The sequence below is a fragment of the Nerophis lumbriciformis genome, linkage group LG16 (genome assembly GCF_033978685.3).
Source record: "Nerophis lumbriciformis linkage group LG16, RoL_Nlum_v2.1, whole genome shotgun sequence".
Lineage (NCBI taxonomy): Eukaryota > Metazoa > Chordata > Actinopteri > Syngnathiformes > Syngnathidae > Nerophis > Nerophis lumbriciformis.
Window position 1 is genome coordinate 29,302,099 of NC_084563.2, and position 13,387 is coordinate 29,315,485.

Here is a 13,387-nt window from a genome sequence, read left to right on the forward strand (position 1 = left end):
TTGGCCAAAGGGGGCGCATTTCAATTTCTTACACACATTTTTTATTTCATATGTTGACCAGAGGGGGAGCACTTACACATTTTAACACACACTTGTTATTTCATATGTTGACCAGAGGGGGAGCACTTCACATTTTTACACACACTTGTTATTTCATATGTTGACCAGAGGGGGAGCACTTCACATTTTTACACACACTTGTTTCATATGTTTACCAGAGGGGGGTGCACTTTTAAAAGCGACACACAGTCAATTTGAAAAATCCCTCCTTTTTGGGACCAACCTCATTTTGATAGATGTCACCAGCAGGGGTGCAAATGAGATCTCTATGTTTTGATTTTTGTAACGTGCTTAAGGCCGATGATAAAGGAGTCAGGGACCACAGATGACAAAGGAGTCAGGGACCACAGATGACAAAGGAGTCAGGGACCACAGATGACAAAGGAGTCAGGGACCACAGATGGCCCCTGTGCCGCACTTTGGACAACCCAGCTGTAGAAGCTAACTGTTAAGAGCCACTATAGTCTTAGTAGCGTAGTGTATTAGTTCATCCTATGCTCACATATGACTTGTCTTACGTCAGCACCAGAAGTCCTAAAATCAGCTGTTCACCTGGAATAGGGAAGTCCTTCTTTATCTTGTTGTATCATATATTGCTGCCTTTGCACTTGTCAATGTTTACTTTTGTATGCACATTAAATCAACAAAAAAAATCCTGACTTTGGAGCAATGTTCACGGACTCTAGTATTTGGCTCTCTATTAGATGCAATGTTATTGGGACCATGACTTATGTCATCACTTGTTCACACCTCATATGGAAAATACTTTTCCTTTTTCATGTCTCAAGAAGGGCAGAAATACAAGAACACACACACACACACACACACACATTCTTGTATTTCTTCACAAGAAAAACTTACAATGTTGGCAGTATTAGAATAAAAGTGTTACGTCTTGGACGCATGGTTGTGGTTGTCGTGTTCCTTCCGAGGCAGAAGACAATGAGGAGCGGCGTACAGGTAAGATTTAAGTATTTTAATAAATAAAAGGCAGGACAAAAATACGAAAACTGAGGACGCTAGCAAGCGTGGAGCTAAACAAAAACCAAAATGTCACCAAGGGTGATAAACAAGGAATGCTAGCGTGCACCAACTTACGATGAGGAGAAAACCAGGGGAAACGTAAATGTTGCATAGAGCAAACATTGACCCAGCACTTACTGCTGAGTGACAGGAAACTATAAAGGGGAGTGATTAGCCAAAACACCTGGTGGAAACACTAATTGCCAAAACTAAGACAGGTGAGGAGAATCAGTGCCCATGGAAACCAAGAATAAACAGGGAAAGAGTGTGCACCCAGGAAACAGACTAAAGCAGAAACATAATCAACATAAATCATGCCATGATCCGGGTAACGGATCATGACATAACCCCCCCCCTTAAGGGACGGATCCCAGACGTCCCAAACAAGAATCCCCTCCCCTACAAAAAAAAAAACCCCAGAAAGTCAAAAGTCACGGGAGGGTGGAGGGAGGACTTGGTGGTGGGCCGCCAGGCCATGTGTCCCCGAAGCCACCGGGGACAAGTCAGGTGGCGGCGGCGGGTGGATTGTCGCCACAATCGTCGAGGCGGGCGACCTCGGAACGGCCATGTCTGTGGCCGTTGAGGAGGCGGACGAGACTGGCGCCAGAACTTCAGCAGTCTTTGAGTCCTGTACCAAAGTCTGGGGCTTCGCTGCTGTTGGCGCCAAAAGTGTCCATGAAAAGTCCAGAAACGAGGAGGTGGGCGGCGCCGAGGTGCGGCCCGCCGGACACGAGGAGGTGGGCGGCGCAGTGGTGCGGCCCGCCGGACAAGAGGAGGTGGGCGGCGCCGAGGTGCGGCCCGCCGGACAAGAGGAGGTGGGCGGCGCCGAGGTGCGGCCCGCCGGACACGAGGTGGGTACGTCGTAGGCGAGGCAGGCGCGGGAGGCGTCGTCGCCGTGGAAACAGGAAGCGTCGTCGCCGTGGAAACAGGAAGCGCCGTCGCCGTGGAAGCAGGAGGCGCCGTCGCCGTGGAAGCAGGAGGCGCCGTCGCCGTGGAAGCAGGAGGCGCCGTCGCCGTGGAAGCAGGAGGCGCCGTCGCCGTGGAAGCAGGAGGCGCCGTCGCCGTGGAAGCAGGAGGCGCCGTCGCCGTGGAAGCAGGAGGCGCCGTCGCCATGGAAGCAGGAGGCGCCGTCGCCATGGAAGCAGGAGGCGCCGTCGGCGTGGGCGGAGCCAGAGGCGGAGCAGGCGGCTCGTCTGTCGGCGTGGGCGGAGCCAGAGGCGGAGCAGGCGGCTCGTCTGTCGGCGTGGGCGGAGCCAGAGGCGGAGCAGGCGGCTCGTCTGTCGGCGTGGGCGGAGCCAGAGGCGGAGCAGGCGGCTCGTCTGTCGGCGTGGGCGGAGCAGGCAGCTCGTCTGTCGGCGTGGGCGGAGCCAGAGGCGGAGCAGGCGGCTCGTTTGTCGCCGTGGGCGGAGCCAGAGGCGGAACAGGAAACGGAGTCTCTGTGGGTGGTGGATGTCTCAGCTGGACTGCTGTGTTGGCCGTAGGGGGAATCATCACCTGCAGTGCGGAGAGTATACTACTCATCTGTCTCTCCAAAGCCCCAAGGCGGGCGTCTTGGTGTTCCGCCATGGCGTTGACGCAAGCCCCAAGAACGCCAAACTGTTCCTCTTGTTGTTCAAGTTGTTTGGCCTGTTGGTGCAATGCCCTTTTTACTGGGTTGGTCTCTGCGGGGTCTTGTGTGCTTTGCAGTGCTGGAGCAGGAGGTGGAGAGGATGACGTTTGCAGGACCACCAGGGTTGATGGTGGCGTCAGAGTGGCAGGCGTCCGGGCTGTCGGCGTGGGAGGAGCCAGAGGAGTGGGCGGAGTGTTCTCTGCTGATTGGGATTGTTCCTCCAGTTGCAGTTCAATGAGTACCTTGCTGTACCACTCATCCACCCAAGCCGGACTGTACTTCTCTGGCAGGTCCAACTTGCTTTGTGGCACTGGGGCAGGAAGTAGGACCGAAGCAGACAGCGCCCCCGCTGGAGGAGAGGCAGGCAGCATCCTCAGTGGAATGAGGTCTGCTTGTCCCGCTGACACGCTACTAGCACTGCCCCCCCCCCTCAGGAAGCAGATTCCAGATGCTAGATGGAGCTGGTGGGGGGAGCGCTTGTTCGGCGGGAGCAGAGGGCACGGGCGGGTGGGCTCTAGGAAGCCTGGAATCTGGCCTTGTGCGTGTGCGCCGCTGGCGCCTTTCTGGACAGTTGCCAGCAGGTGGTGACTGAGGGGAGGAGAAGCCGCACGGGAAGAGCCTGGCAGACATTGTTGAGGGCAAAGTGTCCGACTGGTACCCCTTCTGCGCCTGCTCTGAGCTGGCCCGCTGCCGGAGCCTTCGAGTACTGGGTGGGGTGAACGACGTCCGGGTGGCTTGAGAGTGGGGGAGGAAACGGGTCTCTGCTTCCGTGAACTTAGCCATTAGCTGCCCCCATGCTACCATGGCGTCGACCGGAAGGTCTTCTTCGGACAGCTCGGCTTCGTCCTCGTCTTCCCATGGCTGCGCGTCCGCTCTGAGCTCCAGGAGGATGTCTTGCTTGTCCATGTTGGACAGGAACACTTCGTCTGGCTCGGTCAATCTGTTACGTCTTGGACGCATGGTTGTGGTTGTCGTGTTCCTTCCAAGGCAGAAGACAATGAGGAGCGGCGTACAGGTAAGATTTAAGTATTTTAATAAATAAAAGGCAGGACAAAAATACGAAAACTGAGGACGCTAGCAAGCGTGGAGCTAAACAAAAACCAAAATGTCACCAAGGGTGATAAACAAGGAATGCTAGCGTGCACCAACTTACGATGAGGAGAAAACCAGGGGAAACGTAAATGTTGCATAGAGCAAACATTGACCCAGCACTTACTGCTGGGTGACAGGAAACTATAAAGGGGAGTGATTAGCCAAAACACCTGGTGGAAACACTAATTGCCAAAACTAAGACAGGTGAGGAGAATCAGTGCCCATGGAAACCAAGAATAAACAGGGAAAGAGTGTGCACCCAGGAAACAGACTAAAGCAGAAACATAATCAACATAAATCATGCCATGATCCGGGTAACGGATCATGACAAAAAGTCGTAATTTTACTCGACGCAAGTTATAACTTTACAAGAAAAACTGAACATTTGTGCAATATTATGATAACAGTTTGAATTTTACTCAATAACAGTCGCTATTTTACAAGAAAAGCTTAACATTTTGGCAATTTTATGAATAGAGTCGTAATTTTACTCGACAAAAGTCACAATTATATAAGAAAACTTTCAAATTGTTGGCAATATTATAATAATAATCAGAATTTTACTTGGCAAAATGATGAGAAAAGTCATAATTTTACTCAAAAAATTTCACTATTTTACAAGAACAACAAAAAAATTGGCAATATTGAGATAAAAGTCAGATTTGTATATGACAAATGTCGCCATTTTGCATTAAAAAGTAATAATTTTACATCAAAAAAGTAATAATTTTACGATAAAATATTGCAGTATTACAGAAACGGAAAGAATATGCGAAATTGTTCCCAATTTTATAAGACAGAAGTCGACACATTGTGAGAAAAAGACTGCTTTTAGTTCATTTTTGATTTTTTTGTTTGTAATTGGTTTCTAATCTTCATTATATACTTCAAGTTATTACAGTATGTCTCTATATTCTTTTTTATTTTTTTTAAGGAATATTGGCCAAAGGGGGCGCATTTCAATTTCTTACACACACTTGTTATTTCATATGTTGACCATATGCACATTGAATCAACAAAAATCCTGACTTTGGAGCAATGTTCACGGACTCTAGTATTTGGCTCTCTATTAGATGCAATGTTATTGGGACCATGACTTATGTCATCACTTGTTCACACCTCCTCATATGGAAGATACTTTTCCTTCTTCGTGTCTCAAGAAGGCTAGAAATACAAGAACACACACACACATACACACACACACACACACACACACACACACACACACACACACACACACACACACACACTTCCTGGCGAGCATCTTCAGCTGCCAAGCGAGTGTTGTGTGTGTGTGTGTGTGTGTGTGTGTGTGTGTGTGTGTGTGTGTGTGTGTGTGTGTGTGTGTGTGTGTGTGTGTGCGTGTGTGTGTGTGCAGGACTGCAGTGCCTGGCAGTAAAGTAGTAGCGTAACAAAACTGGGAGCTAAGCTGGCTGCTGCAGACTTTTAACAAACATATGTTTGCAGCACACAGGCAGTCGAAACGCTCGCTCCTACGGTCCCTCCTAGCGCCAGGCCTGCCGTGAAAATCCCAGCAAACAGGATTGTCATTAGCGTGCGCTAACGAGCAGCTTGCCTTTAAGGGCCACGAGAGGGAGCCTGGGGGGCCCCGCACCATGTGACTGCTGCAAAGTCATTATTTGCAGCATATGTGCTTCCAACTACGCTGGGTCCTGCTCCGCTTCACGCAGGGGGGCCTCCAAAGTGCGACCGAGGGGCCATTTGTGGCCCCCGGCGGACATGAAAACTACTATCATGACAACACAAAGTTAAAAAGAGCCAGCAGAAGAAGTAGGAAAGTTGGCGCTAACAACAACACAAAGTTGAAATGCAGCTGAAAGTCGCCTCTGCTGCACCCAGGACTAAAACCTGGCTCGTCCACCAGATAGCCAGCACTGCTCTTGAGGTCGTTAGGAAGTCAGGTTTACTAAACTTATTCATGGCCCAGCCACACTGTGACACTCCCCCCCCTAAACCTCACTCTCATCCGGGTCACGGCACCAATGAAACCTGCCTGGTTCAGTCCCGGCCTTTCTGGTCTACTTGAACCTGGCTCCTTTGCATTAGAGACGCCTGGCTATAGCTACCGAGCTAAATGCCTAGGCTATCATATGTGTATATATATATATATATATATATATATATATATATATATATATATATATATATATATATATATATATATATATATATATATATATATATATATAGAGATATATATATAGAGATATAGCTTTCTACCGATCACCACCTGGTGGTGAGTTGGCTGCGATGGTGGGGGAAGATGCCGGATAGACCTGGCAGGCCCAAACGCATTGTGAGGGTCTGCTGGGAACATCTAGCAGAGTCTCCTGTCAGAGAGAGTTTCAATTCCCACCGCCGGAAGAACTTTGAACGTCACGAGGGAGGTGCTGGACATTGAAACCGAGTGGACCATGTTCCGCACCTCTATTGTCGAGGCGGCTGATTGGAGCTGTGGCCGCAAGGTAGTTGGTGCCTGTCGTGGCGGTAATCCTAGAACCCGTTGGTGGACACCGGCGGTGAGGGATGCCGTCAAGCTGAAGAAGGAGTCCTATCTGGTTCTTTTGGCTCATAGGACTCCTGAGGCAGCAGACAGGTACCGACAGGCCAAGCGGTGTGCGGCTTCAGCGGTCGCGGAGGCAAAAACTCGGATATGGGAGGAGTTCGGAGAAGCCATGGAAAAAAGAAATTCCGGACGGCTTTGAAGCGATTCTGGACCACTATCCGGCGCCTCAGGAAGGGGAAGCAGTGCACTGTCAACACCGTGTATGGTGAGGCTGGTGTTCTGCTGACCTCCACTGCGGATGTTGTGGATCGGTGGAGGGAATACTTCGAAGACCTCCTCAATCCCACCAACACGTCTTCCTGTGAGGAAGGAGGGCCTGGGGAATCTGTGGTGGACTCTTCCATTTCTGGGGCTGAGGTTGCTGAGGTAGTTAAAAAGCTCTTCGGTGGCAAGGCCCCGGGGGTGGATGAGATTCCTCAAGGCTCTGGATGATGTGGGGCTGTCTTGGTTGACAAGACTATGCAGCATTGCGGGAATATCGGGGGCGGTACCTCTGGATTGGCAGACCGGGGTGGTGGTTCCTCTCTTTAAGAAGGGGAACCGGAGTGTGTGTTCCAACCATGGTGGGATCACACTCCTCAGCCTTCCCGGTAAGGTCTATTCAGGTGTACTGGAGAGGAGGCTACGAACCTCGTATTCAGGAGGAACAGTGTGATTTTCGTCCATGTTGTGGAACTGTGGACCAGCTCTATACTCTGGGCAGGGTCCTTGAGGGTGCATGGGAGTTTGCCCAACCAGTCTACATGTGTTCTGTGGACTTGGAGAAGGCATTCGACCGTGTCCCTCGGGAAGTCCTGTGGGGAGTGCTCAGAGAGTATGGGGTATCGGACTGTCTTATTGTGGCGGTCCGCTCCCTGTATGATCAGTGCCAGAGCTTGGTCCGCATTGCCGGCAGTAAGTCGGACACGTTTCCAGTGAGGGTTGGACTCCGCCAAGGCTGCCCTTTGTCACCCATTCTGTTCTGAACTTTTATGGACAGAATTTCCAGGAGCAGTCAAGGCGTTGAGGGGATCTGGTTTGGTGGCTGCAGGATTAGGTCTCTGCTTTTTGCAGATGATGTGGTCCTGATGGCTTCAACTGGCCAGGATCTTCAGCTCTCACTGGATCGGTTCGCAGCCGAGTGTGAAGCGACTGGGATGAGAATCAGCACCTCCAAGTCTGAGTCCATGGTTCTCGCCCGGAAAAGGGTGGAGTGCCATCTCCGGGTTGGGGAGGAGACCCTGCTCCAAGTGGAGGAGTTCAAGTACCTCGGAGTCTTGTTCACGAGTGAGGGAAGAGTGGATCAACAGGTGGATCGGTGCGACGTCTTCAGTTATGCGGACGCTGTATCGATCTGTTGTGGTGAAGAAGGAGCTGAGCCGGAAGGCAAAGCTCTCAATTTAGCAGTCGATCTACGTTCCCATCCTCACCTATGGTCATGAGCTTTGGGTTATGACCGAAAGGACAAGATCACGGGTACAAGCGGCCCAAATGAATTTCCTCCGCCGGGTGGCGGGTCTCTCCCTTAGAGATAGGGTGAGAAGCTCTGTCATCCGGGAGGAGCTCAGAGTGAAGCCGCTGCTCCTCTACATGGAGAGGAGCCAGATGAGGTGGTTCGGGCATCTGGTCAGGATGCCACCCGATCGCCTCCCTAGGGAGGTGTTTCGGGCACGTCCGACCGGTAGGAGGCCACGGGGAAGACCCAGGACACGTTGGGTAGACTATGTCTCCCGGCTGGCCTGGGAACGCCTCGGGATCCCCCGGGAAGAGCTGGACGAAGTGGCTGGGGAGAGGGAAGTCTGGGCTTCCCTGCTTAGGCTGCTGCCCCCGCGACCCGACCTCGGATAAGCGGAAGAAGATGGATGGATGGATGGATGGATGGATGGATGGATATATATATATATATATATATATAAGCTGGTTGATGGTGTGTCAGTGTGCAGAGAGGAACACATGCTACAAGCGTTACAGTTCCAGACACAAAGTTACAGTTCCCAGATGCTAACTTACAACCTCATGTACATTTTGGAGTCCATAAAAAGGGAAAATATTTTTGCAGGAATGTTCCTCATTCCACATTTTGTAGACTTTGGGAAACTTTCTGCCAAGACAAATTGGCCCAGGAGCCTGAATGTCTGTACTTCATGTACTTCTCACCTCACTACTAAATGTATGTACTTCATGTACTTCATGTACTTCATGTAGTGACTGCATCTTCTCACCTCACTACTAAATGTATGTACTTCATGTACTTGATGTACTTCATGTAGTGACTGCATCTTCTCACCTCACTACTAAATGTATGTACTTCATGTACTTGATGTACTTCATGTAGTGACTCCATCTTCTCACCTCACTACTAAATGTATGTACTTCATGTACTTCATGTACTTGATGTACTTCATGTAGTGACTGCATCTTCTCACCTCACTACTAAATGTATGTACTTCATGTACTTCATGTAGTGACTGCATCTTCTCACCTCACTACTAAATGTATGTACTTCATGTACTTCATGTAGTGACTGCATCTTCTCACCTCAGTACTAAATGTATGTACTTCATGTACTTCATGTACTTGATGTACTTCATGTAGTGACTGCATCTTCTCACCTCACTACTAAATGAATGTACTTGATGTACTTCATGTAGTGACTGCATCTTCTCACCTCACTACTAAATGAATGTACTTGATGTACTTCATGTAGTGACTGCATCTTCTCACCTCACTACTAAATGTATGTACTTCATGTACTTCATGTAGTGACTGCATCTTCTCACCTCACTACTAAATCGCCATCAAAAGGCGCAAAGGGATTCTTTTTTGTGGCCCACTTTGGCAGAATGGGGTCACGGCTGACGGTGTGTGTGTGTGTGTGTGTGTGTGTGTGTGTGTGTGTGTGTGTGTGTGTGTGTGTGTGTGTGTGTGTGTGTTTGGGCTATGACTCAGTGATTTGGGGGATTATGGTATTAGGCCCCAGATGAGTGGGACTGATCCCAAGTCAAACACACACACACGCGCACACACACACACACACACACACACACACACACACGATCCCTTCCAGGACAAGCAGTGTCAGCCTCGTCTTCCACTCGCAGTCATATTGCCATTCAAAGCCGAGTGTGCTCAGATTAGCGCCCTGATGGTCTTAGCATGTATTATGAAACAAGATGGCCGTCCATCTTCCTGCCACACCCTCCATGAGCGCCACACCAACCTGCCTCCTTGCTCTTTGACCACAAACCATCCATATACTGTACATGATTTGATCTGCCAGGAGATGTGCTGTCAGAGAACGCTACTCTCGTATTACGTCATCACAGAAATCAAAAACTATATATATATATATATATATATATATATATATATATATATATATATATATATATATATATATATATATATATATATATATATATATATATATATATCCATCCATCTTCTTCCGCTTATCCGAGGTCGGGTCGCAGGGGCAGCAGCCTAAGCAGGGAAGCCCAGACTTCCCTCTACCCAGCCACTTCGTCCAGCTCCTCCCGGGGGATATATATGTGTATATATATATATATATATATATATATATATATATATATATATATATATATATATATATATATATATATATATATATATACACATGTATACATATATGTATGTGTATATATATATATGTATGTACTGTATGTATATATGTATGTACTGTATGTATATATGTATATATATATATGTGTATATATGTATGTTTATATGTATATATGTAGGTATGTATTTGTATATATGTGTGTATATACAGTATATATGTGTATATATATGTATATGTGTGTGTATATACTGTATATGAATTATGAATTATATTTTACATAGCGCTTTTCTCTAGTGACTAAAAGTGCTTTACGTAGTGAAATGTCATATACATGTATATGTATACGTGTATATATATATGTACTTATATATGTATGTTTGTGTTTGTGTATGTATATATATATATATATACATATATATATATATATATATATATATATATATACATATATATATATATATATATATATATATCTCCATCCATTTTTTATATATATATATATATATATATAAAAAATGGATGTATGTATATATATATATATATATATATATATATATATATATATATACACACAAACATACATATATAAGTACATATATATATACACATATACACGTATACATATACATGTATATGACATTTCACTACGTAAAGCAGTTTTAGTCACTAGAGAAAAGTGTGTATATATGTACAAACCCAGTTTCCATATGAGTTGGGAAATTGTGTTAGATGTAAATATAAACAAAATACAATGATTTGCAAATCCTTTTCAAGCCATATTCAGTTGAATATGCTACAAAGACAACATATTTGATGTTCAAACTCATAAACATTTTTTTTTTGCAAATAATCATTAACTTTAGATTTTGATGCCAGCAACACGTGACAAAGAAGTTGGGAAAGGTGGCAATAAATACTGATAAAGTTGAGGAATGCTCATCAAACACTTATTTGGAACATCCCACAGGTGTGCAGGCTAGTTGGGAACAGGTGGGTGCCATGATTGGGTATAAAAGTAGATTCCATGAAATGCTCAGTCATTCACAAACAAGGATGGGGCGAGGGTCACCACTTTGTCAACAAATGCCTGAGCAAATTGTTGAACAGTTTAAGAAAAACCTTTCTCAAGCAGCTATTGCAAGGAATTTAGGGATTTCACCATCTACGCTCCGTAATATCATCAAAGGGTTCAGAGAATCTGGAGAAATCACTGCACGTAAGCAGCTAAGCCCGTGACCTTCCATCCCTCAGGCTGTACTGCATCAACAAGCGACATCAGTGTGTAAAGGATATCACCACATGGGCTCAGGAACACTTCAGAAACCCACTGTCAGTAACTACAGTTGGTCGCTACATCTGTAAGTGCAAGTTAAAACTCTCCTATGCAAGGCGAAAACCGTTTATCAACAACACCCAGAAACGCCGTCGGCTTCTCTGGGCCTGAGCTCATCTAAGATGGACTGATACAAAGTGGAAAAGTGTTCTGTGGTCTGACGAGTCCACATTTCAAATTGTTTTTGGAAACTGTGGACGTCGTGTCCTCCGGACCAAAGAGGAAAAGAACCATCCAGATTGTTATAGGCGCAAAGTGTAAAAGGCAGCATGTGTGATGGTATGGGGGTGTATTAGTGCCCAAGACATGGGTAACTTACACATCTGTGAAGGCACCATTAATGCTGAAAGGTACATACAGGTTTTGGAGCAACATATGCTGCCATCTAAGCGCCGTCTTTTTCATGGACGCCCCTGCTTATTTCAGCAAGACAATGCCAAGCCATGTGTTACATCAATGTGGCTTCGTAGTAAAAGAGTGCGGGTACTAGACTGGCCTGCCTGTAGTCCAGACCTGTCTCCCATTGAAAATGTGTGGCGCATTATGAAGCCTAAAATAGCACAACGGAGACCCCCGGACTGTTGAACAACTTAAGCTGTACATCAAGCAAGAATGGGAAAGAATTCCACCTGAGAAGCTTCAAAAAATTGTCTCCTCAGTTCCCAAACCTTTACTGAGTGTTGTTAAAAGGAAAGGCCATGTAACACAGTGGTGAACATGCCCTTTCCCAACTACTTTGGCACATGTTGCAGCCATGAAATTCTAAGTTAATTATTATTTGCAAAAAAAAGACACAGTTTATGAGTTTGAACATCAAATATGTTGTCTTTGTAGCATATTCAACTGAATATGGGTTGAAAAGGATTTGCAAATCATTGTATTCCGTTTATATTTACATCTAACACAATTTCCCAACTCATATGGAAACGGGGTTTGTATATATAGTCGAGGTTTCTGTGGTTAATCCATTATATAATGCTCAATACCGGGGTAAGGCGGAATATACGTTAGGTCAGGAAAAAATAGAGAGGTTATATCATCCCTACAAGCCTGTTTCGCAGGTTTCCCCTTATAAACAGGCTTGTAGGGATGATATGGCCTCTGTGTATTTTCCTGACCTAACGTATATATATATGCAGTATGTGTGTGTGTGTGTGTGTGTGTGTGTGTGTGTGTGTGTGTGTGTGTGTGTGTGTGTGTGTGTGTGTGTGTGTGTGTGTGTGTGTGTGTGTGTGTGTATTTAATTATTGGATAGGTTGCCACGCCAACCTGCTTCCATGCTCTTTAACTGGAAATGATCCATAAAGATGATTTGATCCGCCAGGCAAAGTTCTCCCAGACGTTTAAAAGGCGGTGTGTGCGTCCCCGCTCAGGTGTGCCAGGGAGCGACTACATCAACGCCAACTACATCGATGGCTACCGCCGTCAGAACGCCTACATCGCCACTCAGGGCTCGCTCCCGGAGACCTTCGGGGACTTCTGGAGGATGGTGTGGGAGCAGCACACCGCCAACATCATCATGATGACCAAGCTGGAGGAGAAGTCCAGGGTAAGACGCGGTGGCGGGCGGAATAGCAAAGACGCCACGATGCTGGTGCGATACTGAAATACTGAGGTGTGCTCACTCTGATAATCATCATGATGACATTGAATCCTCATATTTGACATCTGAACAGGCCAAATGACATTTAAATACAATCTTTCTTCAGTATATTTTTCAATAGTATTGCCATATTTCTTCAAATAGGAGCATTGCCTGAGTTTGACGTGGCATCTGTAAAGCTGACGTTTGCTGTGCAGCTCACAGAAAAATATATTTTTCCAAGAAAAACTGCAGAATATTTCTATTATTCACTTAAAAGTATTGAGTGATTAAATCCATTGACAAAAATAGTGATTTTTAGATCTAATATTGTGTTATCATATTTGTTTATTCATAATTGGATTGTTTATATTCATTATGATGTCATTACTTATTTATGGCAATAATAAACTATTTAATTAGATTGTTTTGCAAATAAACCCTCACTGTTCATAAACCCCTCACACTTTAAACTCTATGTTCCCTCTATGCAATATTCCAACAAATCTTGTTTTAGAAACATATTAATTCATAAATAA

At 46.1% G+C, this 13,387-nt stretch overlaps 1 protein-coding gene across 6 annotated transcripts in view; it reads left to right on the forward strand.

Moving 5' to 3' along the window:
- Positions 1–13,387, forward strand: part of LOC133617150 (receptor-type tyrosine-protein phosphatase delta-like) — a 353,800-nt gene that overhangs the window by 282,222 nt on the left and 58,191 nt on the right. For all 6 annotated transcript variants that reach the window (XM_061976930.2, XM_061976926.2, XM_061976928.2 and 3 more), the window contains one exon: positions 12,640–12,815. In XM_061976930.2, coding sequence (XP_061832914.2) covers positions 12,640–12,815 — 176 coding nt within the window. The remainder of the gene's footprint in view (positions 1–12,639; positions 12,816–13,387) is intronic.